This window comes from Cololabis saira, chromosome 5 (genome assembly GCF_033807715.1).
Source record: "Cololabis saira isolate AMF1-May2022 chromosome 5, fColSai1.1, whole genome shotgun sequence".
NCBI classification, from domain to species: domain Eukaryota; kingdom Metazoa; phylum Chordata; class Actinopteri; order Beloniformes; family Belonidae; genus Cololabis; species Cololabis saira.
In genome coordinates, this window is record NC_084591.1 from 18,661,722 (window position 1) to 18,689,641 (window position 27,920).

General features: G+C 41.3%; 1 protein-coding gene across 1 annotated transcript; it reads left to right on the forward strand.

Moving 5' to 3' along the window:
• The first annotated feature begins 13,066 nt into the window (after positions 1 to 13,066).
• tgm2l (transglutaminase 2, like) lies at positions 13,067 to 27,315 on the forward strand. Its single transcript, XM_061722497.1, has 15 exons — positions 13,067 to 13,116; positions 13,502 to 13,672; positions 14,708 to 14,938; positions 17,885 to 18,003; positions 19,040 to 19,168; positions 20,414 to 20,591; positions 21,445 to 21,571; positions 21,670 to 21,776; positions 21,923 to 22,065; positions 22,161 to 22,260; positions 22,372 to 22,517; positions 22,669 to 22,798; positions 24,121 to 24,275; positions 24,591 to 24,727; positions 26,948 to 27,315. The coding sequence occupies exons 1-15, from the start codon at positions 13,101 to 13,103 to the stop codon at positions 27,114 to 27,116; spliced, it is 2,058 nt and encodes a 685-aa protein (XP_061578481.1). The 5' UTR covers positions 13,067 to 13,100; the 3' UTR covers positions 27,117 to 27,315.
• Positions 27,316 to 27,920: the final 605 nt, after the last annotated feature.

Consider the following 27,920-nt stretch of genomic DNA (forward strand, 5'->3'; position numbering starts at 1 on the left):
ATAGTACTGACAGAGTTATCCAGGTCATAAGTAAACTCTCATAAACAAACTGGCCAACCTTTTATCATACTTAATCCCTCCTGCATTCCGACTGGATACTTGTCGTAACTTGTGTAAATGACGCCTAAAAGTGGCCATGCATTTGACAGAGTTGTAAAGGGAGAGAGTGGTGGAGATTAATGACTTGGAGGGCGTTAGGAGCTATGAACAGCAGAAAAAAAACATATACATCAATTTCATTTCAAAGACAAATTCAGGCAGGACTCTGCCACAGGGATCTTTATTTTTTCTTTTAAGGTAGGGGATTTATTCCCTGTCAATATCTGCTTTGAAAGTTGGGGTCTGAATTTGTGTCACTTTAAGATGTTGGCCCCAGCCACTTCTCTCTGAGGTAAGAGCAGAATGTTAATTTGAAGAAGAGAGCACATTCTATCGGTTCTTCTGTTGCCTAAAAGGAACAAAGACTCCCATTAGTAATGAGGACGTTGTGCTATGGACTCCTGCACAAAGACAAGGGCTGGGGATTGCTTTCCTCTGAGCTTGTGGGGCTAACATGAATTCCACACACGCTTAAATGCACCATCTACTCTGATATATAGAAAGTGTTTGGCTTTTCTTTAATTGCACCTTGGTCTGCAATGACTTTTCCAAATTCTTCACAGACAAAGTTCATCATATTTTGGACAAGGAATTTGTACATCAACAGCAGGTTCAGGACATATACTGTGTCCACCAAAAACCAGTTTATACACCATGACACCGTTTCATCCCATTAACAGCTAAGACCTGGAGGACAACTTACGTCAATTGTTCCTCCTCTTGCAGGCCAAGAAAATCTTCAATTTTTAAGTAAGATCATTGAAAAAGCAGTTTTTCAACAGCTAAATTACTTTTTAACATGAAATACCTGCTATTATGCGTTCCACTTTGGTCAGCACAGTTTCCTGTCTAAAACCTAAGTGTTTAATGACATATCCTTGAATACAGACAGGATCTTGCAGGATCTCAGTGCTACATTTGATTCAGTTGACTACGATATATTACTCAAATAACTGGAGAACTGGGCGGGTCTTTCCAGAGCTGTATTAAACTGGTTCAAAACATATTTAAAGAACAGGAAGTATTTTGTGTCAATAGGTAACTTTACATCTAAGCAGACCAGAATCACATTTGGAGTTCCCCAAGGTTCCATCCTGGGACCTCTTGTGTTTAACATCTACGTGATCCCACTGGCACAGATTATAAAGAACAACAAGGCAAACCACCATAGCTATGCAGATGACACGCAGATATATATAACAATGATACCAGGAGACCAAGGTTCTTTGTAAAAATATTGAGTAGATCAATGACTGGATGTGCCACAACTTTCTCCAGTTAAACAAAACTGAAGTAATTGTCTTTGGAGTCAAATATTACAGGTCACCACAGAGCTTCTATCTATACACCTAAAAACTACCAACCAGGCCAGAAATCAACCATGGACTCAGACCTACATTTGGAAAAATACATTTAGGCAATAACAAAGTCCGCCTAAGACCACCTTAAGAACATATCAAGGTTAAAAGATCTGATGTCTCAGCTGCATCTGGAAACACTAGTCCATGCATTCATCTTTAGAAGCTTGATTATTTTAACAGCATCTTTACAGTCCACCTTAAAAAGTCAGTTAGACAACTGCAGCTCATTCAGATCTCTGCTGCTCCAGTCCTCACTAAGACCAACAAAGTGGATCACATCAGTCCACATCAGTCCAGATCTGAGGTCTTTACCCCGGCTGCCTGTCCATCAGAGGAGAGACCTTAAAGTTCTGATGCTGGTCTATAAAGCTCTGAGTTGTTTCGGACCAAAATACATCAGAGACCTACTGACCCAGTATGAACCTTCCAGACCCCTCAGGTCATCTGGACCATTTTTAATCAGTTCCCAGAGTCAGAACCAGACATGCTCCAGTGCTCCAGTTGTCTGGAACAAACTCCCAGAAACACTTATTTGTATATTGTGTATTTAAACCCAGGTTAAAGTCTCACCTGTTCTCAGCTGCCTTTGAATGAAGCTCCAAATCTGCTGTTTTACTTTTAAGCTTGAGTTTCAAAACTTGATTACATTTGAACTACTGATTTTATCTATTGTTCCTTTTTCTTTCTTTCTTTCATTTACATTTTAAAACACATGTTTTATTTATGTGATGTTTTAATATCTCTGTAAAGCACTTTGAATCATCTTGTTGTTGAATTATGGTAGATAAATAAACTTGCCTTGACTTGCCTAGCCTGGCCTTTCTAAGAAGAAGGGAATATTGGACAAAAGTCTGTTAAGCTTGGATATATCGGGGGCCTCTTTTATAACTGTGCATACACTCAACATAGACCTTAAGAAATGTGTGCACCTCTGTGGAAACATAACAGACATACAACATTTTACACAGTAGATTAACTCCAAATTAAACTGCAAAAAAAGAAAATTGCACATATTTAACACAATGTGTTATTCATAGATCCATTATTTCACATGCAAACAAATACATATAAATTCTATATTTGTAAGCCCTAAATAGAAATTTGATCCAGTTTGAACAGAGTAAACTGAATACAGTGTGTAAGGTGTTTGTTGATCATTTTCATTCTCAAATCATTTTCTGGCTGGTGATGTCTGATATGAGGGACAAAAAATGACAAAATAACAAATTAAATGTAACAATAAATAAATACACATATCAATTAATAAATACACATATACATGTATGAATGCGTAAATGTATAAATAAATATGTTTTGCTCATGAAAATGGTTAATTCTTTATTTTAACTTGTATTTGTTTATTTATTTATGTATTTATTTGTGTATTTTAGCATTGTTTTATGTATTTCTACATTGATGTATTTCTACATTCTTGAGATATGAAACAAAATGTAAATCTTATGGATACCTGCCAAGGTAATTATAATTGTCAGGGATAATTTTTGTGGACTCAAAAGTGATTATATGGAGCATCACAGCCTGCTTTGCCCAGGGACGGTCCTTGGGGTCAGCTCACAACTAATGATTAGAACTATAAGCATCTAATCTACTTGAAAGCTGGAACACCATGATTTATGAGTATGTGAGGGTAAGTGTGAGATATGAAAGTGTGTGCATGATGTATGTAGATATGAGTATGTGTGCATGACTGTGGTGCGACACATATACATAATCATATTAATAAGGTTGCTTAGATATAAGTAGATATAATTTCCCTTACCCCCCATCTGTTTCCTGCTACATTACCATAATTCTTTATAGTTTCTGGTTCTACCACTTCAATATATAAGTACTCATCCAGTTCGATGAAAGCAGCTGCCATTTTCTCTTTTCCTTTTGTGTACTTTTTCTATACGTTTTCTACATAAGTTCAAATGACTTATTTGTGGGTAGGGCCCCTATTCACTATCATGTCAGTGGACTGACATTTTTATGTCTTGTCAGAAGCTTGAAAAAAACAGTTTACCCAGAGAAAAGTAAGATTGATTTCTGCAGTAAAATGAAGGCACTGCAAATGTATAATCTGCTATAAGTCTTCTCATAAATCAACTCCTTTGATTTATGTTGTAACTAAAGTTTACACTCTATTGAATGAGGGTGGTAAGGAATTTTAAGTCTGGGATTCTCCTTTAATGCATGTAGCACATTTGGTATCTGTACGATGTTTAGTTTTCTGACCAAATTGTACAGTATAATGGATAAAAGGGGGGGGTAATAAAAATAAGAATAGGTTTGTTTTGATTATTCATGACTCTAGGTTAGGTCTGTGTTGCTTCTGGTAGACACTAACATCCTGGCATCGGAGATACTAAGCCGTGAGACGTTTTAGCAGCTTTGTTTCATTTCTCTTTGCATACATCTCCTATGTTGTGAAACAGCATGTGGTAGTCATTATGTTTCCTGTTTCAAAATTTGCGCACATTCCCTACTGGGGAATGGTCAAGACAGCAAGCAAACCAATCCAGTACCTCTGCCCTTTGAACTGTTGTTAAAGCATGTAAGTGGGTTAAAAGTGAGATAAAAGTATGAGACGAATCCAATAGTAATAAAAAAATGATAATGCTCCTATGAAATTACATCAGAAGTGAGTCAGAGCAGAATGTGTGGCAGCTGAGTTAGATTCATTTCACAAGTAGAAAATGAAACACGTCAGACCTCATATTATAAAGATGAATTTGCTCTCTGGACAGACAGGCACTGAGGAGCAAACTGCTGATGTTGGGTTTGGGACATGACAGATGAAACATCAGCTTAGGTAATAAAAAAATGCACCATATTGAAGAATAAAAATAGAAAACATTGCATGCCACTGTTTTATGCTACTTTAGCTACTTCAATCTACTAATATCACAGATTGAAAGGAAATGAACAAAACAGGGTTACAGTAGTTAAAAAGAGCGAAAGGCTGAAGAATCGAGGGTTTGAAGAGCTTGTCTCGTTTTGCTGCTGAAATATCGTTGAAACGCATTCAAATCCTAAAGTGCTATTCTCAGATGCACAAAGAGGCTAAAAGACCAACTTGTCACTCATCTGACACTTGAGTGTGATGCGGATGCTGAGGTCAGTTTAAACACCATGTTTTCCCGAACATGACGGTCACAGAATTCCACAGTGCTGCATCACACTGACGCAGACTCCGAGTTCCCGTCAGAGGAATTATCACCAAACACGCAAGTATTCACTCGAAAATAAAGGCTTACTCTTTATCGATTGATCAGTCATGTCACACAAGAGAATGTAACAATCAATTTCAAAGTGAATTTGCTACCTCTGGAGTATATTTCTTGAACTGGAAGGATGCCTGTGTTTTGTTTCCCACCTTAACAGCTTGCAACATTTAAATATACTGTATTTTGTAAACCATTCCAAAAAACAATTTTGAGTTTATTATTATAAAATAAGAAAGATTATTTGCAAAAGGATAATACTGAAGTCTTGCAAGTCCTTCCAGCAAATGCATGTGCCCGCCTCCCCCCCTCCAACAAAAACAAAAAACAAAACCTTTAGAGGTTTTTCAGACACTTCGGGCTTCAAATAACATCTCAAATGTTATTTAAAAAACTTATGACGGTCACGAAAAGCTGCTCCTTTGCCGTGGTGGTTAGCATGGTTGTCCGTGGGAAGGTCCCGGGTTCAGTTCCCGGCTGTGTGTGGGTTGCCTGTTTTTGGTTGTGTCAGGGAGAGCAGCCAACATAAAACATCTTGCAAAATCTTTGTGCGGGCTGCAAAAGCTTCTCTGTGGCAACTTCTACATCATGGGAGACTAAATGTGAGTAATATTAATAATGCGACAGTAAGAAAGACAGCAAGGCTAAAATTGCATCTCAAAGAGAACTTCTGGAACGATGCCCTTCGAACTCAAAACACCAAGGAGGAGATGTTTGTCCAGTGGAGAGCTTTGTATTTCACGTGTTGCAGTTTACAGTCATTAAGCTGACTATAATTACTATATTTTATATTATTTTAAAGTGAAATGTGAAATCTGACATCTATAGCTTCAGGTGACAATGATCTGAAATACTCCTGAAAATGTACAACTAAACAGATGAAAATCCTATGTGATTTTGTTCTCTCAGATGTAAGTTTAAGGATAAAAGCGTCCGCTAAATGACAGTAGTAGTAGTAGTAAATGGTTGACTGAAAGTCCAAACTTCAACCTGATTAAAATACTGCGATGGGTTTGCTTCTGGTTATTCTTTCTAAATAACTTTCTACAAGTAACTCAAATATGGGATATATTTAGCTTTTTATTAACTACTTTTGCATTTGGTTTGTTTTTTGTTAAATAAATATTCACAGTGTGAGTTTTTTTTGTAAAATGTGTAATGTGTTGATCAATGAGTTAGTGATATAGCAGCTCTGCAGTCATCTTGGTTATTTTGAAGACTTTCTTGGGCCCCTGCAAATTTAAGATGTGGATAGAGAAAAAAATTACTGTATTAAACATTTGTGGTGTTTTGCAATGAATATTGTAATATTTATTTTAGCCAGCAGAGGCCGCTCTCCTCTAAGGATGTAATTTATTTTCTATGCTGTCAGGGGTGGCCAATCCTGGTCCTCGAGAGCCCCTATCCAGCATGTTTTAGATGTTTCCCTGCTTCCTCACACCTGATTCAAATTACTCGTCATCATTAGCTTGTCATAAAGGTCTGGACAGTTCTGTTGTTGAAACAGCTACTTTTATCACGGTGTGCTGAAGCAGGGAAGCATCTAAGACATGCTGGATAGAGCTCTCGAGGACCAGGCTTGGGCAACCCTGCTGTACATAGTTGTGGAAAAGGCCCAGAGAGGCTAAACAGTTCGCTTGCACTCATTCCCCGCACATAATCCAGCACTGACCTGCAGACTGAATGCCTAACTGATGGGTGTTGGAATGTTGTCTCATAACCAAAACTTAAAGCATCCAAAAGTATTTTAGTCCTGGACCACATAGTGTCATTTTGTCAACAACCACTCTCAGCTGTGGAAAAAAATACTGTTAATGTTTGTTCTTTTTACACAAACGCTAATGGCAAATGAAAAAATACCCTAATACGCTGTGAGTCTTGGAATGCAGAGTTTTTATTATTACGTACATTTATCTAATTATACATTGTTCACCTCCCTAAAACACTTTCAAGGATCCATTTCCAGAAGACTTACCAGGTGGCGCCTTACCTGATCATCTATTACCACCCATGGGTAAGAGTTCCACCTGCCATTTTCTTCCAGATTTTAGCCTCCACCTCTCCATGAGAATAGTCACTCTCTGTGTCACATTTCAGGGGACTCATGTGCTTTGGTTAAAGTTTTTAATGCTGTTAGATGCAGATCAAGGCTTTGCTGAGGCTTTGACATTTGTTTCAAAAACTATTTGATTAAGGCTTCAATGACAAGGTTCTCAAGTAGGAAATCTAGCGTTCAATAAAATAAAAGACAGTTGAGAAGTATGTATAATTCATCCAAACAGTGGTTTGCATGTTAAAGTGATCTTCCTTGGGCAATGTCTGATTGTGTCATTATACACAGTCCACTTGTATTTTGTGTTGTGAAATATTTAAATATAGTTGTTACATTCATGAGATGTGCAAATATACACTGATGTAATGTTCACATTGGACTGTTGCAAATACACATCTGATCATGGATTTTGGCAAAATGTCTTGGGGTTACCCTTAAGGAGTTGTCTTGGGTAAATAATCAGATCAACTTATCTATCAGTTTAGTCTTGTCTATGCATGTACTGTAATTTGTTATATCTAGCATTAATTAGGACTTTGACTACTAACTATGTATCTGTTGTGGAAAAAAGTATCTAATACCTCTGTAAAACACAGTTTGAAACACTCATGGTGACTGCAATACCTGAATAAGACTGAAATAATATAAAAGCACTCTAGAATAAAGACTTGGCAATACTGTATGCCTCGACTTAGTGAATTGTTTAATTATCTTTTTCTGAATACCTCAAGTCTCTGGATGTTGTAGGGCTGTCTGGGCTGACATGCCTCTGCAACGTTGCATGGAGGTCGAGGACAGTGGAGTGGCAAACTTTAAAAATGGGGACCTGAGAATGCGTTCCAACTATAGGGGGATCACACCTGGGAAAGTCTACGCCAGGGTACTGGAGAGGAGAATACGGTTGATGTTCAAACCTTGGATCCAAGAGGAACAATGCGGTTTTTGTCCCGGTTGTGGAACACTGGACCAGCTCTATACCCTCCGCAGGGTGCTTGAGGGTTCATGGGAGTTTGCCCAACCAGTCTACATGTGGATCTGAAAAAGGCATTCAACCGTGTCCCTTGTGCCATTCTGTGGGGGGTGCTCAGTGAGTATGGAGTCCGGGGCCCTCTGTTAAGGGCTGTCCGGTCTCTATATGATCGGAGCAGGAGTCTGGTTCGCATTGCCGGCAGTAGATCAGACTTGTTCCCGGTGCATGTTGGACTCCGGCAGGGCTGCCCTTTCTCACCGGTTCTATTCATAATCTTTATGGACAGGATTTTTAGGCGTAGCCAGGGACCGGAGGGGGTCTAGTTTGATAACCATAGGATTTCATATCTGCTTTTTGCAGATGATGGTATCCTATTGGCTTCATCAGGGCAGGACCTTCAGCAGGTGCTGCAGCAGTTTGCAAACAAGTGCAAAGCAGCTGGCATGAGAATCAGCACCTCCAAATCGGAGGCCATGGTTCTCCACCGGAAAAGGGTGGTGTGCCTTCTCCGGGTGGGGGGGGCAGGTCCTGCTTCAAGTGCAGGGGTTTTAGTATCTCTGGGCCTTGTTTATGAGTGACAGAAAATCTACGGTCAATCTACGCCCCAGCCTCACCTGATCATGAACTTTGGGTAATGACCAAAAGGACAAGATCACGGATACAAGCGGCCAAGATGAGTTTTTTCCCCAGGGGGGCTGTGTGTTCCCTTAGAGAAAGGGTGGGAAGCTCAGTCACCCGGGAGGAGCTCGGAGTCGAGGCGCTGCTCCTTCACATTGAGAGGAGTCAGCTGAGGTGGCTTGGGCATCTGTATCGGATGACCAAGTCACCTCACCTCCAAAGCACTTTGAATCACCTTGTTGTTGAATTGTGCTATACAAATAAACATCCATCCATTTTCTTCATCCTTTGCAGGGTCATGGGGGTCTGCTGGAGACTATCCCAGCTCATTACAGGCGAGAGGCAGGGGTTCACCTGGACAGGTCGCCAGTCCATCACATTACAAATAAACATGCCTTGCCATATTAATAACATAACAATGATACTTCTAGATAACTATCTCACTCCAACAATTCATGCTCCACTGCATCTCTACCTCCTTACCCAAAGCAAGAATTTGCAAAGCATTCTTGTAGAGTCATAGAGGTCGTCATAACAGCTGTGGAAATATCTCAAGATGACAATGTAACTATTTAAGTTTTCATCTGAAACGTGACTGATTAGACATTTCACAATTTATTTCCACACAACAGACTTTTGTAATCGAATGCATATTTGATCATTTGGAATACGGACCTTATTACAACAATTAGATGATCAAGCATTAAAACTGTGGACCTGAAGTGTGTACATACATGACAAGCCCAGAAGGGATCAGGGGATAGATGATCGTTTAGGAGGTTCCCAAGGTGATAGAAAAGGCCTTGATTCCTTTGGTGGGGTCTGGTGGAGTTCAAGTCCTTTAGGCTGCTTACAAGAGGTGCAAAAAAATGTTGTTACCCGTGTTGGGTGCAAATGTTCTCAAACATAGCAGTGCATCGTGCATATGGTTATCTGAAGTCTCCAACCTGTTTCCAGGGAGAGACAACCTGCAAGGTCACATCCTCAGGGATAGCCTGTGTGCAGAGATAAGTTTCCTCCTCAGCTCCTGTCCTGTTATAATTCTGTATATAAACTAGGAATAATTCAGTGCATTTACATGGGAAGTTTAATTAAAATTAAATCCAATTTAAAATTATTAAAAATGACCATGTAATTAATAATTCAAAATGAAAATGGCCATTCCGAATTAAACTTAATTCCGAAGTAAGTGGTTGGTTTATTCTGATTTTAAATCCGAATAGAATAATTCCGCGATCATGTATACACTCATTCCGCTTTAAATTAATTCCGGTCTTTCTGCGCTGCTCGTTCCCTCGCCCGTCTGTCGCCATGACGCTAATATTTCGCGCTGGGCTTGTTTTCCAAACAAAGTTACAAGATGCAGCACACAGTAAACGGTGGTCAAGAGCAGAGACGATTTATTTAATAAATAGCTTGGAGGACCTGGAAATAATTAAAAGAACAGATGGTAAACATAAAAATTGTGAGCTTTTCAAAGTTGTAGCGGCTTAGCGGCTAAGTTTGTTTTAGATGTAATGTAACGTAACTTCCGGTCCGCCCCCCTATCCAATCAGAACCTTCCCAAATCCCAGACCTTAAGCGGAATTGGATAAAGCCGGTCAAATGTGTTTTCCATGTAAACCTCAATTCGGAATTACTATTTCCATGTAAACTCGAAGGAAAATAGTTTAATTCTGAATTATTTAATTCAGAAAATTTAATTCCGAATAAAAAAAACATCATGTCAAACCCTGAGCATTGCCACCAAGGGCCCGGACACCCATGCAGCGCCCCGTCCAGTAGGACCCGCAGAACCCTGTACCCGCCCCACCACCATGGGGCAGCAACTGTGGACCACTGAGGGAACCCAAACAACCATTGAACCAGACCACAACACAGAAGGACCAGGAAAAGCAAAGTAGATCCAACTACTCCCAATGCTCCCAGTGACTTATCCACATACCAACACCCACACAAAAACATACAGTCATACTCATAAGTACAATCCTATTTACATCATTAGAGACACCCATTCAGGTTCACCTCAGATCATCATCCCTGTACTTGTTGAAAATCACCAGTCTGAGCCTTTTCTTAAACAAACTCATGCTTGGACGTTGCTTCAGTTCTTAGCTGAGTTTATTTCAAACCTTGACAACACTGACTGAGGAGCACATTCTCTTCATGGTTGTTCGAACACTCCTGGTTCTGAAGTTAAGGCTTCCCCTGTAATCATAACCCCCCTTCTCTATCAGTCAAAGGTTGCTGCATGTTATCTGTAAGTTGTTTATTTCTGGCTTTATACATCAGCTGAGCTGTTTGAAATTCTACCAGATCTGGGAGTTATAGGCAGGAGTTTATTAACAATCATTAGTGTGGTCCTGGAAACCTGCCTTATGAACCGTTCTGATGGCTCTTTTCTGGAGTGAGCACAACGATCGGAGTGAGGATTTGTAGGTGTTGCCCCAAACTGTCCAACAATAATTCAAATCTAGCAAAATAAGTGAGCAATATATGTAAAAATGTAATTCTTTTTTATTCAATAGATATTTAGCTGAAGACATATTTGATACTAACGTGTATCATTGCTACTATTGTTATTACTGTCATTGTTTGTCTGCCTTTCACTTTGGGTTGATTTACGACTGTCACCTGGCTGCATGGACCATCGACTACCTCACCAACAGGCCGCAGTACGTGAGGCTCCGCAACTGTGTGTCTGATGTGGTGGTCTGCAGCACGGGGGCCCCGCAGGGTACAGTGCTCGCTCCGTTCCTCTTCACACTCTACACTCTACGATTTCCACCACAACACGGACTCCTGCCATCTCCAGAAGTTCTCCGATGACTCCGCCATCGTGGGACGCATGTCCAGGGGGGGGCGATCTGGAGTACAGAGGGGTCATTGCCGACTTCGTCACATGGTGCGAACAGAACCATCTGCAAATCAACACCAGCAAGACGAAGGAGGTGGTGATCAACTTCGGCAGGAACCCTCTGCCTCGTGCACCGGTGAACATCCAGCGGCTGGACATTGAGACGGTGGAGGAGTACCAGTATCTGGGTGTTCACCTCAATAACAAACTTGACTGGTCACACAACACTGACGCCCTGTACAAGAAGGGCCAGAGTCGACTCCACCTGCTGAGGAGACTGAGGTCCTTCGGTGTGTGCAGGGAGCTCTTAAGGACTTTTTATGACTGTAGTAGCGTCTGCTATGCAGTGGTCTGCTGGAGCTGCGGGAGCTCTGAGAGAAGGAGGAAGAGACTGAACCGACTGGTCAGGAGGGCTGGCTCGGTTCTTGGTTGTGCTCTGGACTCTGCCGAGGAGGTGGGTGAGAGGAGCATGCTGGTCAAGCTGAACTCCATCATGGACAACCCCTCTCACCCCCTACATGACACCGTGGGAGCATCAGCAGCTCCTTCAGCCAAAGACTGCTCCACCCGCACTGCAAGAAGGAACGCTACCGCAGGTCCTTCATCCCCACAGCCATCAGACTCTACAACAATCAACTTTAGCCTTTCAAGTGCAATAACCTGCTTTTTGAAAGCACCACCTGTAGATTTGCTGTTTAATTATATTTATTGGTTAATTTTTTAGGATATACTGTTTTATACCTTTTCATACTGTTGTTTTCGTACCCCCCTCTGGGGGATCAATACATTTTTATTCTATTCTTTATATTTTAACATTCATGCCACCTCTGGAAACTGCAGCTTTGCAAAATGAGCATGTTGCAGCTTCACTGTTGGAATTTCCAGCAAGAAGTAACTCCATATCAGGTGTTGTTACTGAATTGTGCTATACAAATAAAAATCCATCCATTTTCTTCATCCTTTGCAGGGTCACGGGGGTCTGCTGGAGACTATCCCAGCTCATTACGGGCAAGAGGCAGGGGTCCACCCTGGACAGGTCGCCAGTCCATCTCAGTACAAATCAACATGCCTCTGCAAAGCATTCTTGTAGAGTCATACAGGTGGCCTCAGAATGATAACAGCTGTGGAAATGTCTCAAGATGACAATGTAACTATTGAAGTTTTCATCTGAAACGTGACTGATTAGACATTTCACAATTTATTTCCACACAACAAACTTTTGTAATCAAATGCATATTTGATCATTTGGAATACGGAGCTTATTACAACAATTAGATGATCAAACATTAAAACTGTGGAACTGAGTAGAGGAGATGGAAAATGGCTCAGACATCACACTGTTAAATACATTGTTGTACAGGCAATGTTGTTACTGGCTGGATTATTTAGAAAATATTTCATTCTCTCAACAAAACATCCACTGTTAAACTTATTAAAAATGTGATGTGAAATAATGTGGGAGGTGTTGTTACTGTATTATGTTGCATAATTACCTTTAGTTTGAAATGTGACTCAGAGCAGGGAGCTTTAGGAGGACATTTTTGACACAGGTCAGACAAGTGACTGGACAATGTCAGCAGTCACATTCACCATATTCTCTTCTAAATTTCTACACGTAAATGAACTCCAGCAGCATCCACCCTCCAATATAAACAGTAACAAAGACCCCTGTGTCTCAGATGGGCTGAGAAATCACTCATTCAATGTACACACACCCACAGATGAGTGCAGCTTTTTGGGAAGTAATGTCACAAGTCACAGAGGGAGGTGAGGTGGAGCGTTCAGGGGTGAGTGTCTGTGTCACAGAGGAGGTAGGGCCAGTTTTGCTCTGTATAAATACTGAACTGTGATGGACACATCAGGAGTGTGAGGACACTTTGACCAACAGATAATTTACAGAGGAAGAAAATCTGCAATGGCCAGCCACAACGGTAACTGTCACTTTGTTATTCTCAATTTTATTACTTCCATCTCCATCACTCTATGTGTTATCCATTTGAAAAATGTGCTGAGTACGAGTCGACAATTAGGTGTGGGATGACACATCCCAACTCAGCAGACACGGATCGGCTCCAACAGAACAGACCTGAAGCTTGCTGCAAACTTCACTCCAATTTAAGAAAATGAACCATAATTTAGGCACATCAAAGGAAAATTAGACACATAATATGAAGAAGACAACCTTAAATCTGACTTGTAAATTTAGAAATATTAACTTTTTCTTTTCAATTTTAAATCGTATCTTTCAGCCAAACTTGTATTCAGCAACAAAGCTGACTGCGTCAGACGCACCTCTCATCTGTTGGTTCCGTTCAGGTTTGATCACGGCCGTGGATTTGAGAAGCCGAGAGAACAACTATTTTCACGGCACCAGGGAGATCGATCGTCAGCGCTTGATCGTCCGCAGGGGTCAGCCCTTCTCAATAATAGTCCGGTGCTCTAAGGCTCTGACCCCCAAACACCACCTGGAGCTGGTGCTGCACCTCGGTGAGTACAGACAGAATAAGAACCAGTTTCCACAGAATGAGCGGCAAATCTGCACATATCCCATTATTTATTTCAAATTAATTTCAGAGGATTAATTGGTTGAGAGGAATTGTTATGTTTCCAGGGGGGGCTAAATGTAAGTTGTACATTTATGTTAGACATGATTTACTATTAACAGAATAATGACAGCTGCATAGTAAATTAGAGCATACTTTCATCTTCCACTTAAGAATTCAGCTGCATTTACTATAAAGGCCAGGATCAACTAAAAAGCCAAGATGTAGGCTGGGAAAAGGTGCTGCTGCGTCATCTTAGCAGGTGATAGATCTGCATCAACAGCAGGGTGTCAAATACATTCAGGCAGAGGTGGGAGGTTACAAAGTTCAAATACTTTATAACTCTACTTAAGGAGATTTTTCAGGTATCTGTTCTTTAGTTGAATATTTATTTTTCTAGAGACTTTTTACTACTCCTTACATTTAACAAAAAAAAAATCTTTACTTTCTACTCCTTACATTATTAAATCAAGTTATCAAAGAGAGTTAATTCTCCAGCCTCCACAGACGAAGACATGACAAAGATGTGAATAACTAGAGAAGGAAATCCCGCGAGTATATGGGTTATGATTGCAGGGCTACATGGTGGAAGTAAGGAAACCAGGGAGTATTCTGAAGTCGGTGTATTCTGAAGGTTCAATACGGAACGCAACTTTTAATTCCCAATTACGTAACAATTCTGTATTTCAAGGGATGGGTGGCAACCCTACGCGAGCCACATCTGGCCCGCGGGCCTTGAGTTTGACACATGTGGTTTAAAGGTATTTAGTTTACGTTTCATATTGCACTGGTCGGTGGCAAGTGATAAAAGGTACATAAACTGTATAATTCTAGTTGGCTGAACTGTATTTGTTTATTGTTAATTGTGGGATTTCATTGGATGGAATTTAGCTTTAAGAGTCCCTGAAAGGGAATTAAATACCTGGTCTTGAACTGCTGTGATTTGTGATTGTGATTCAGAGGCTTTCTACTTCTGCAGGTAAGCACGATGAGGTGGTGATCAAGGTTCAGAAGGAACGAAGGGCTGGAGACAAGTGGTGGTTCACCCAACAGTGGGTGCAGGACGAAATCCTGCTGACGCTCCACAGTCCAGCAGACGCCATCATTGGCCAGTACCGCATGGCTGTGCTGGTGATGTCACCAGATGGACGCATCGAAGAGGACAAGAATGAAGTCCGCTTCTTCCTGCTGTTCAACCCATTGTGTCGCGGTAAAGGATTAGTCAAGCACACACCAATATCTTCCTCCTACCAACTCTTGGGTGCTTTACTTAGTTACATGTATTTACATTAATATTTTACAAAGCAGCAGATGATGAAGTTGTTTCGGTTGTTGTTTATCTCTCCTCTTGCCTGCACCTTCTCTCATGTTAAAAACATAAGCCATCCAAACATGACATCATCATTTTAACCTCTTGGTCATTCAAATTTCTCTTAAGGGGTTGCCACATCAGATCGTTTTCCAGCTCATGTTGTCTTGTGCATCTTCCTTTGTCGCGCCAGCCAACTACTTCTTTAAAAACATTGAGAGGTCTCTATTTTGGTCCTCCACTTTTTCTCCTGCCTTGCAGTTCCATCTCCAGCATCATTCTACCAAAGTATCCTTCTTCTTTATATACCCAAATCATGTTATAGCACTTTTCCACTAGCACCTACACGGCTCTAATCATCTCAGCTCGGCTCAACTCAACTTGGCCTGGTTTCTTTTCCATAACAATTCAGCACCTGGAGCAGAAGTAGGAGGTTGGAGTGAAGCTGCTGTGACGTATTTGATTGTGTGATCTAAACGAAGAAGACAACAACAGTAAAGATGTAGAACCTGGAGGAAATGATAAATGTGCTGCTGGGTCTGTGGCTTGTGTTCGATATCAAGTTAAAAAATGAGAGAGAGAGAAGCTTCAAGCGGCAAAGCTTTTTAAGCTGCTAAAAAGTCCATTGGGAGCAGCTATGAAGTGACAGAGCTCCTGGTGGATCTGGGCGTTCCTTATCACCCGTCTAGATCTCTTTTTAATTCTCTCCTCAGTCACCAGGTTTATGAACATCTGCACCTCAGAGTTGGACCAGAACAGACTTTTGCGCTGCCATTGTCTGTCGAATAAAATGAACAAGAAGCCGCCGTCAGAGTCGCTCTTTCACTGATTTCCGCCTCCTGACTCAGACGTCTGACTCCAACCCCCCGACCAATCGGTGGCCTGTAATGTGATGACGTCAGACACAGCCTGACTCAGCTGTTTAGAATCTTAGCAGAGTAAATACAGAAAAGTATCTACTCGGTATCTACTTGAGCTTAGATCTCCTCCTTAACCTGCGGAGTGAACTGACTGCTTCTTTTCACCAGACAGGGTGGGACTTCTCTGGCCGGACGTAGCGCATGGAAGGATCACGTTATTCCGGCCAGATCCTCCCCATGTGGCGCCCCGGTTGGCCATGTACAGCCCAGGACTGCTGCATGTTTTTGTGAGGGTAGCTCACATTAGCTACCCAAGGGAACACGGGGAGAACATGCAAACTCCACACAGAAAGGCCCTTTCACCAACCCCACCCAGGGTGTGGGCGCTGAAGTCATGGGGGAACTTAACACGCATTCAGTGCCCATAGCGTTCCCGGCGGGAATTGAACCCGGGACCTTCTTGCTGTGAGACGGCTGCACTACCAGCTGCACCACCGTGCAGATAAAATCTTTTAAAGCCATCTATACACCTTAGCCGGGTCGTAGTCAAACCAAACTGAAGCTCTCGACATCCGAGTTATTCTGGCAAGATACATGCCAGAATAACTCGGCTAACTTACCCACGCTTAGCCGAGCTAGCGACGGCCCCGGGATTCCCCCTTCCAGAAGAGACAACGCTGCGAAAGCCAGAATATCAACACAGTAGGAGAAGAAGGAGATGAACAACAAAGAAGGAACCGGAAGAATGCCAACGCAAAAGTATGTGTGGCGCCACCTAGCATCGTGGAGTCGAACGCACCTCACTCAATAATCGATTGTCTTCTCGCGCATGTTTACTTGGATTTCTGGGAAACTGCAGTTTAATCCTTAGCTAGATTGTTACCTATACAGTAGGTGGATTTAGATGTGCATTGAACCTCACTGTGCTGTCATGCTGCCTTCATACATGTCCTGTGCTACTGTAGCATATATTTCTGCCACTACAGACTCCCTCATGCAATACCACAACTCCTGCATCTGCACTCTAATCACTTTATCTATAGAGGGAATGCGCATGACGTCACAGATGTGACTTCCTAGTGGGTTATGCCCACTGAGTGGCAGAAAGACTGAGTGGCAGCGTAAACAGCGAAAACATCTAAAATGGGAAAGAGCTGTTGTGCGATCAACTGTACTCATAGATTTAGCAAGAAATCGGAGTTATCATTTTACAGACTGCCGAAAAATACGCTTAAGAGAGACAAATGGTTCACTGCAATTCGCAGAAACAACTGGATTCATTCACCAAAACATGGATTTGCGGTTCCCATTTTGTATCAGTTAATGTTGGATTTTTGGGTAGCTAACGTTGAACGGTCAAATCATAAAGTTCGGCGTCCTCATCACTTTAATTTCTACAACAAATCCTTCCTTGAAGTCGGACCAAGCATCAAGACTTTTGTATGCCTTCAAGCTTTGCTTCTTGTATTTCCCCAGAGTAGAAATTAAGTACATATAAATATTAGGAAACTGGATTCGTGGCCAAATATTAATGTCCATGGACCACTGGTTCTTGGGGTAACTGTACGGGTCACTGTCAAGTCCAACTGCCTTTAATGTAAGCTGATAATGGGCTGTTATCCCGTCTTCTCCACTAGTTGCCATTTTTGCTGATGTTTTGCCACTCAGTGCGAGTAAGAGGGTTGGTCCAGTGGGAAAGTTACGTCAATGCATACCCTTTATATCTACAAAGGAACAGTGTAACTCTTTCTGATCACCCTTGTACGTGTCTAGCTGTGTTCTCAGAGTATCCTTCTTTGATGCCCTGTTTTGGCATGCCTCTGCTCACAAATCATAGACATTTTCTCCCAGCCTCTCCTCGTCCTCCTCAGTTCTTTATTCTCATGATTTTCTTATATAGAGGATTCTTTGATACTGAGCATGAAGGACATGAAAAAAGATTTCAGGGATTTTAATTTGTATGTATGTGTTTGTGTATTTGTACCAGATGATGTGGTACACCTGCCTGATGAGTATATGCTCCATGAGTACATTCGGAATGAAAATGGCATCATCTACAATGGCACATCGAACAACATCGGCATGCTTTACTGGAATTATGGACAGGTAACACACACAAAGACGCACGCACACACTCACACAGACACACACGCACAGACAAACTGTCTGTCTGTCAGGCTGGAGTTTGACTTCTTGTGTGAATTGTCACAGCAGTGTGACAGCGGGGCTTCAGCTGGATCAGCAAACATGTTTGTTGGTCTGAGGAAACTTCTGGAAGAGATGTGTCAGAATGTTACCAAACCACACAGATAAGAACACATCCCTTCACAGCTTGCTGTAGGGACGGACAAGAAGGCTGACAGGACAGCAAACAGATCGGATGTTTCGAAAAGACACGGCGTCACTTCACAATGAGCAGGACTTAGCAGGGAATTGGCCATAACTCAATGAGATTGAATCAGGAATTTTGGTTGATATGGGCAGGAATAGAAAAAGGTTTTACAAAAGCATTTTAACCATTTAGAAATGTATTTCAAACTCACTTCGGCTCAATTTCACCCGATCTGGAGCGAGACTGGCACTATTGTGAAAAAGTAGGGAGAAAAAAAGAGAAAAAAGAGAGGGCCACAAAGAATTCAATCAAAATCCCTGCACGCCCGTGCTGTCGTATCAACCTACCTGAGAATAAAGGCAGATTTGTTATATTTATCAAATGAGTCTGAACACAACTGTTTAAAAGAGTGATGAAATAAGTAGAATTGGTCACAATGCATGTATGAAGAATCTCTGTAGTGGGTGGTGCCTAGCAACAAATTAACATACTGACCGTGGAGCTATTAATTATAAATCCTGATCCTGACTACAGTTTGGAAAATGATTTGGACCCTTACCATTGGTGCACACAATGCTGACTCGGTTGTTCTCCAATATCTAGCTTTATGTACATGAATGAAAATATCCACAGTTATTTTAGTTCAATTTCTGTATGCAGATTTATCCAGTATTATCAAAAGGCTGGACAAATGGACAGACACAGTTCAACTGATGTAGAAAAAAGATGTAAACATTATGAGCAACAGGCAGGGGAAAAAAGCCTAGCAAACAACCGTTTCTCTTTCTGTGCTACTGTTTGTTCCTTCAGTTTGAAGACAAGATCATGGACATCTGTTTTGAGATTCTGGACAACTCCAATGATGCTTTAAAGAACTCTAAGATGGACCTGGACCGCAGGGGTGACCCCGTCTACGTCAGTAGGACGATCACCGCAATGGTAATGACTTCTTTTTTAGTCTCTTCTGACAGCAAGACGCATGATTTAATGACAGCATGAGGGAAACTTAACCTGTTAGATGAAATTGTTGTAGTGGGAGGATTTGAAATAAGACCAGTTTGTACATTTCAAGGCCTCATTTATAAAGCTTGCGCACAAAACGGAAGAAAAAAAACGTCAAATCACGGTTCCACATAGATATTGGCAGGTAGGATGATTTGACAGATGAAAATACCCCATCAGATCACGCTTCCACATAGATAAATGTTGATGTCTATGTGGAAACGTGGTCTATTTGGAAGCGTGATCTGACGGGGTATTTGCATCTGTCAAATCATCCTACCTGCACGGCGTGTCCGCGGTGCAGGACACGCCGTGCTGGTGTCGTGCCAAAAAGAGATTGCCTGCCAGAATCTGATTTCTCCCCTGAAAATTGGTCTTTTTACCTGCCAAAAATTGATTGAAGGCCAAATACAGTTAATGAAAAGTTGTTTCTGCCTAAATATGACTTGATCTCATTCTTGAGCTTCATAATCTGAAAATCTGACGTTTTAGCGCTATCGCTCAACGGGCTGCTGTGCGCGCTCCCGCGGCCAGAAATCAGATTCTGGCAGGCAATCACTTTTTACTACTGTGACCACCAAATAATGCCGTTTTCCTGGCCTCCACCTCATCCACAACATCTCGATCTCAGTCTCTGTGAAATTTAGTGGCACGGTTGCCTGGCTGACACATCTCATTCATCCTGACCCACAACAGAAACAGACTGCAGGCAGGCGCTGCGCATGCTCAGCAGGCTCAGTTATATGCAAATACAGTCATGAACTACTTTGCATTGCCCATTCATGGTAAAAAGTGGGCGTGTAGAGGGCGGGGTATGAGGCGAATTCACATGCGCAACCTTCCAGCTGGACTGTGATTTATAAAGCGAACATGGCGTGCAGATGTGCGTGTACACGGTTTTATAAATCAGGATTTTTTTGTGCGCCCGCCATTTTCAGCTTTTGAGCACACGTACACTTTTAGTATGAATCCTACGCACTCTTTTATAAATGAGGCCCCAGGAGAGAAAGTGTGGGTAAGTTTAGCCTTTCACTGCTTTACTGAAAACGATGTATTTTAGCAGAAAAGACACAACCATTTCTAAAATATAAAGATGTGTGCGGTGGAGTGGATGTGAATAGTAGGAAATGGCACTTCATGTAGAGGTTCATCAAATTTAGAGCGCTTCCTTCATCCATTCAGGTCAATGCCGACGATGACAGGGGTGTGGTGATAGGGAAATGGTCGGGGTCATACTCTGATGGAACCTCTCCGTCTAGTTGGACTAGCAGTGTCCCAATCCTACGAGAGTGGAGCAAAGCCGGCGCCAGAGGGGTCAAATATGGCCAGTGCTGGGTGTTTGCTGGCGTCGCATGCACAGGTGGGGTCCCATCATCCTTAAAAATTCATGGAAGTTTCTCCTGAAAAACTTTACTGTAGCATTAATCCTCATGTCACTTTAAGTGCACAGTATTTTATATCTTTCAGATCAAATGTATACGACGGAGTATTAGGGCCAAACTAAGACAAAAAAAATTGGAAATACCGAGAATAAAGTCGTAATAATATGAGAATAAAGTCGTAAAATTATGAGAATAAAGTCGTAATATTATGAGACTAAAGTTGTAATATTACGAGAATAAAGTCATAATATTACGAGAATATAGTCTTAATTTATGAGAATAAAGTCTTGATATTACGAGAATAAAGTCGTAATTTATGAGATCTCTAACAGGAAGAGCACATACGTCTTTTGTGGAAGAGGAGCTGTCTGGTCGACTGCAAGGCTAGCAGGTTCGTTACATCTGCTGCCATTCAAAGAGGTTTTGTTGTTTCTCAGGAATGATCTGAGGATGATCATAAAGATTTTCCTCTTCCACAAAAGAAGCAATTTATTCCAAGTCTGTGTGGTTCCTTCTTCGAAATAGACGCAGTCGTTTGCACAATCGTTTTAAAGTCCTTATAAGTATTTCCTTATTTGTGAAACCGATACCAAAATATAACTTCACAAGATGCTCAATATTCCTCATTTTAACACAGGGAGAAGACTGCTCTTCCTGTTAGAGTTCTTATAAATTACGACTTTATTCTCGTAATTTCCATTTTTTTTTTGTCTTAGTTTGGCCCTAATACTCCGTCGTAAATGTAAACACAGACCGAGTCAACTTTAAGAGTAAGAAATAGAAGAAAATCAAATAAAAATGGCCATTTGATTGTGTCTGATCTTTTCTCAGTGCTGCGCTGTTTGGGAATCCCAACTCGCGTCATCACCAATTTTAACTCAGCCCATGACACGCATAAAAACTTATCTATAGATTACCTGGTGGGCTTTGAAAATGAAAACCTGGGAGACAGCATCTGGTACGATCAAATACACACATGTAATGGTTTAGTGGAAAATCTAAAATTATTCAGTGTAATGTGGTGTCTTTTTGTCATTATCCTACTTATGGTTTTAGGAACTTTCACGTTTGGGTCGAGTCCTGGATGAGGAGAGATGATCTCCCAAAGGGAAATGATGGCTGGCAGGTTTTGGACCCAACCCCTCAAGAACAGAGCGAATCTGGTACCTTTTATATTTACAACTTTAACTCACGGAAGCCACATTGTAGGCTTTTCTCTGGGTGGGCAAAGACAGAAACTATTGACTAGTTTCCTGTTTCTGTGTCAATGCAGAAGGAATTCAAGACTAAATGCACATTGTCTTCTCAGGCATGTATTGCTGCGGGCCATGTCCAGTGATAGCCATCAAGGAGGGAGAACTGGGAGCCAAGTATGATGCTCCGTTTATATTCGCTGAAGTGAATGCTGACATCATCCACTGGAGAATCCAACCAGATGGCCAGTGGGGGAAGGTTTTGACCGTCTTTTATGTTTAAGTTGTAAAGCATTTGAATCTTAGGCCTGAAGAAAGAAAAATATTTAATGAAGAGGGCCACTGTGGTCTCAGGTCATTGTGGACAAGGCACGTGTGGGGAAGAACATCAGCACCAAAAGTATCTACGGGGACTACAAAGACGACGTAACTTTAGACTACAAATATCCTGAAGGTGAGCAGGAAGTGTGGCAGGAAATAGCATTTCATGTGGACAGCTAACACCTTGTTAATCCTGCTCCTCAGATTCAGAGTTAATACTCACCAATCATCGTTAACTCCACAGGCTCACAGAAGGAGAGAGAAGTGTTTGAGAAGGCAGGGCGTCGGCTCACCCAGCCGATGTATGATAGCATAGAACCAGCACGACTGAAGCTGCTGGTCAAGCATGCTAAACCCGTGTTTGGGACAGACTTCGATGTGATTGCGGAGGTGAGCAGCGCTCAGAGCTTAACCGTGACAAACTGAGTGATTCAAAGTGAATGAATTCTCTCACAGTGAATTTGGGAGAGAGGTTGTGTTTTCTTCTTGGATTTTGTCTGTTAAGTCGTACTAAGACAAGATTCTTGTATTGCTCTGGCAGGTGAAGAATGAAGGCGATAAAGAAGCTCATGTTAAGCTGACCTTGCAAGTTACAGCTGTAACGTACAACTCTCTCCAACTGGGGGAGTGCCAGAAGCAGATCATCAATGTGACGGTTCCATCTAACAAAGGTCAGGAGCTCAAATAAACCCAAAATCACTTTATCTATAATAAAAACATATGATCAAACAGCAGGAATGGTCCAGCTAAGATCCTTTCTGAGAGCTAACCTGGGTCCTGAAATGACTTTGCCTGTCATGAATGATGTTGAGAGATTTCTTTATGAGGGGAACACATATAAATGAATTTCTAAAATGTATCGCCTGTTGATGAATGAGGGCCCAAAACCAGGTTTGCATAAGTCTAGAGTGAAATGGGAGTCAGATCTTAATGTTACAATTGATGAACTGTTCTGGGCAGATTTATGTCGAAACAGCTTGTCAACTACTATCAATGCCCGGTATAAACTGATTAACTATAATATTCTACATCAATTATACCTTACCCCAGAAAAATTACACTCATTCAAATCTGACCTGTCAGAGATGTGCTTCAGAAGTGATACTGAAGTTGGTTCCTTTCTGCATTGTACCTGGCACTGTACCAAAGTGAGACCTTTCTGGCCTGATATCTGCTCCACTTTAACCAGGATCACAGGAGTTAGTGTTCCACTGGGATCCTGAACGGTGTTTAACGGGGAACTTTAAATGTATTCGTGGTTCTCTAAACAGTGCACAACTCAAATTCATGGAAGTTGCTCTGTGTGTGGCCAAGAAGTGCATTGCAGTGTCATGAAAATCTGATTCCCCTCTATTTATGGACAGATGGTCTTTTGAGATGAATGATTGCATCTCCCTGGAAAAAATCACATATTGTCTCAGAAAACGATATAACACCTTTTTGAACATTTGGCAGCCTTATCTAAACCATATCGATACATCTCTTACACCAAGTACTTAAAGGAGCATGATGCAGGATTGAGGCAGGATTTATGAAAAAAAAATCGTATACGTTTTAAGTTGAATGAGCCCTCTAGTGTATCTCTCTGTTGCCTTGAACAGGCTGTGTGCTGTAAAATGTAATGCAATTGTGACCAGAATTTCCCGCGTTGTCCTGCGGATGTGACGTCAAATGATGCTGCATGCACGTTCTTCCCGTTCTCCCGTGCCGGCTTCACTGTTGGCTGCAGTACCCCCGGCGGCCGTGGTGGCGAAGGGTGGCGCTAAAGAGTCTCATTTCTTAAAAGGAGCCTCATGCTCCTTTAATGTAGTTGTTTGTATTGACTTTCCACACTGACATGGGGGAGGTGGGGGGGGGGGGGGTTCTATTATGTATATACTGTTGGTATATGTTTGTATATATTGCAAAACTGAAAATAAAATAGTATAAAAAACAAAAGAGCAGGTATGGTGCTGGGCCTGAACGCACTTTTTTCATGCGTTTCTTTGTACAGCCCACAAAGAAGTGATGCGTCTGCGCTATGAGGACTATGCCATGTGTGCCACTGAGAGTCACCTGCTCAGAGTGAAAGCACTCGTAGAGGGGGAACAAACACCAATGGTGACTGTGGATGACATCCAGCTGAGCATGCCTGAGCTCATCGTACAGGTGAATGCACGGGGAAAACCGCTAAAAAAGGTTGGGCCGTTCTCACAAGGCAGCACAGCAGTTTATTGTTGACTTCAACGGTTTACGTCTCGAGAATAAGATCTTAAATGTTTAAAGGGTATCTGCCTCTCATATTTATTTCACCGGGAGTTCAAGAAAAGAACTCAAATACGACCAGTCTCTTTACTTTCTCTGATCTCTTTGCTGCACTTGGATCAAACAGAGGCTTTTCAGACAGCCAAAAGTACAATGTTTGTGACTTGTTGTATTTGTAAAGATAATGTAGAGCATAATGAAAAACCTCTCATTCACCAGATTCCTGGGGATGCTGTTGTTAGGAAACCGATAACAGCCTACATCTCCTTCACCAATCCTCTTCCTGCCCCTCTGAAGGGAGGCGTGTTCACGGTGGAGGGGGCCGGCCTGCTGTCCACCACTCAGATTCGTCTTGAGTGAGTAATGAAAGTGACAGGCTTTTAAAGCAGCACTATGTAACTTTTCCACCTTAATATCATATTTCCAGAGTCATTGTGATGGTACATCAACTTACAACAGGTTTAATGACACCTCTATCATGGTCTGAGGGGTTCTGTATCGCCTTCACTGGCAATATGTAACTTTGAGGAGCATGGTAGGAACCCTGCCACACTAAAAAACTACAATTTTTTACGGCTTTGACTGCTTTACGGCATACGTCACTTCCCCCTCCTTCCCGATTCGTAGTCGAGACAAAAATGGGCGGGGCGTGGAGCGCAGAGCTCAGGAGAAGCTGGTAACCCGTTGCTGCGTTGTGGCTGCAGCAGCTCCACATAACAGACGTGGGGAAAAGATCACTAATTATTTAACTTTTCACCGCTTTCCTGCTCGGAGGCAGAACCACGGAGGCCAAGTATCTGATATAACAGACTAAAAGAGTAAACGAGTCGTCGGCTCGGTTGGAACGCGGCTGTAACGACCAAACATAACCTTCCACACATGATCACAAACAAACACGCACACAGACCGGGGTCGGATCAAAACACGGGTTTATTAAACCACAAACAAACAAACTTGACCGGGGGTCGGATCGGGTTTTATTCCCCACTTCTCCAGCTAAACGCAGTTGCTGGCCAGCTCTCTGCGCTGTGATTAACCCCAATCTTCAGATAAAACTAGTTTGTTGAGGAAAAGATATTAACTCTATTTGTAGCTGCAGAGGAAAAAAATAATCTCACGAGGAAAACAAAAATATTGCTCACGCCTCGGAGCCTCTTCAGCATATTATAGCAGTCAAAAAAAAGAAAAGAGAAGTAAGAGTGATACAAAACATGTACTGTATGTTGTACTATTATACAAATGTATTGAAACACATGGCGAGTCAAACATTTACCAAAGCAGCTGCCAAACACTCCTAAACAAGGTAGCCTAAGACGTGAGTTGTGCAGAACTGCGGCAATAAATCATCATTGGAGCTCCACTCTTTGATAGGGATTACATATGGACCCAACCCGTTAATAATCATTATTTTCTCCATATACCGCTCCCTGGCTCCCTTGTTTAAGGTATCCCGGTAAATTCCAGTTCCTTTCCAGCAGTTTCACATCTTTTTTTTTGCGTTCTGTCCGTTCACTTGGTGAAACAAACAAATGCAGCGACGGGACAGGAGTTTTCCGGCAGTACGCGCTGGTGCTCATGGGAAACGTAGTGTTCTTTCTGGTAAAGCACTACTGCTTTTGTTCAAAGGAGCCGCCAAACTCAACAAAAGCTGAAAGTTACATTGTGCTGCTTTAAGAGGAGTTACTTAAAAAAAAAAAAAAAAGATGGCTTGGTAAATTGTCAACTTGGTATTTGATGATGGATGTTGGACTTAATTGTGATTAACTATAGGATATAAGATAAGATATAACATTGATAAATGTGTCTATCTTGGGTAGAATCCTACGGAAGAGTATTAGGGCCAGGCAGGAGAAAAAATAAAAATAATATTTTAGAGGAGGAAGATTTTTTTTTCATTATGCACTTTGAGAAAAAAGTCGAAATGTCGAGATTAATGTTGAAGTACAATTTCGAGAAAAAATTCGAAATGTCGAGAAAAAGATTGAAATGTCGAGAACAAAGTCGAAATGTCGAGATTAATGTTGAAATACAATTTCGAGAAAAAAGTCGAAATGTTGGGAAAAAAGTCAAAATGTTGAGAAAAAAGTAGAAATGACGAGAATAATGTTGAAGTACAATTTTGAGAAAAAAGTCGAAATGTTGAGTAACTCCAAGGATGTAAGTTAGTTAGTTAGTTATGGCTGCTGCTGCATAGCTGTCAGTCGCTCTCCTAACTGGATTTGATGGGCCAGAGGAGACATTTCCACTTTATTCATGAAATTGTATTTCAACTTTATTCTTGAAATTTCGACTTTATTCACGAAATTTCAACTATTTTCTTGAAATTGTATTTCAACATTAATCTCGACATTTCGACTTTTTTTCGAAATTGTATTTCAACATTATTCTTGACATTTCGACTTTTTTCTCGACAAGTGAACAATAAAAAAAAAAATCTTCCCCTCTCAAATATTTTTTCTCCTGCATGGCCCTAATACTCTTCCGTAGAATCCTAATCCACCGCTTTTCGATTAAATCAAAACATTTTCAAATCAACTTTGAAAATGAAATAAAAACATGAATAAACTGTCTTTCAGTGCTGATATTCCAGCTGGCCAGAAGGTGTCAGAGAAGATTACTTTCTCTCCGGTGAAGCCTGGGATGAAAAGACTTCTGGTGGAATTCCACTGTGACAGACTGCACGATGTAAAGGGAGTCGCCACTGTCATTGTACGCAAGAAATCGTTTCAGATTAATTACAATTAATTAAGTTAATTAAATCCCTTTCATTAGTGGAAACCCTGGGCCAACTGAAGCCTCACATATTGAGATATGATAAGATGGTATAAGTCTGGTGTTGTTTTGGATTGAAAATGATACCTGGTAAAACAATGCTTTTTTTCTAAAAGTTCTAAAAGTTCTAAAAAAATTTGCTTGACTTTTATTTCATTGCAGATGGCATTAACCTAAATATTGCCTGTTTTGTTCTCAACATCACTGTTAATTTACTTCTCTTCTTGCATTTCACACTTCACACACATCCAAACCTGAATATGAACATCTGCTTCACATTGATTTCAGTCCCCAGGAACATGATTGGCAGAAACCATAATCTATGTTTAAGAGTCAGAGATTTTACTCATGATGATCGGTAATAATGAGGATTATGTGTCTTGTGGATGAATAGGTTTCGTTCTATTGTCTTTGTCATAGATATATGCCAGCTGTCAACCATAGGTGTATGTCAATCAATCAATCAATCAACTTTATTTCTATGGTAGCCTACTTACAGTATCACAGATAAAAATCACAAAGTGCTTTACAATAAAAAGCAGAGCAGGATAAAAGAAGAAGTATCAAACAAACAGGGATTAAGAACATAAAAAGGAAATAAAAGAGCAAAATAAATCCAAGTTTAAATGTATGTGTGATGAGAGACAATGAGCTCCATACCTCTGCTTATGTGGTCTCAAGTGATGCAAAAGAATCGCCAGATCTGCTCTGGCGATTCCTCTGTCCAGCTGGTCTTCAGCAGGAGGGTTCCCCGCTTATGATCCAGGTCCTGGTCCA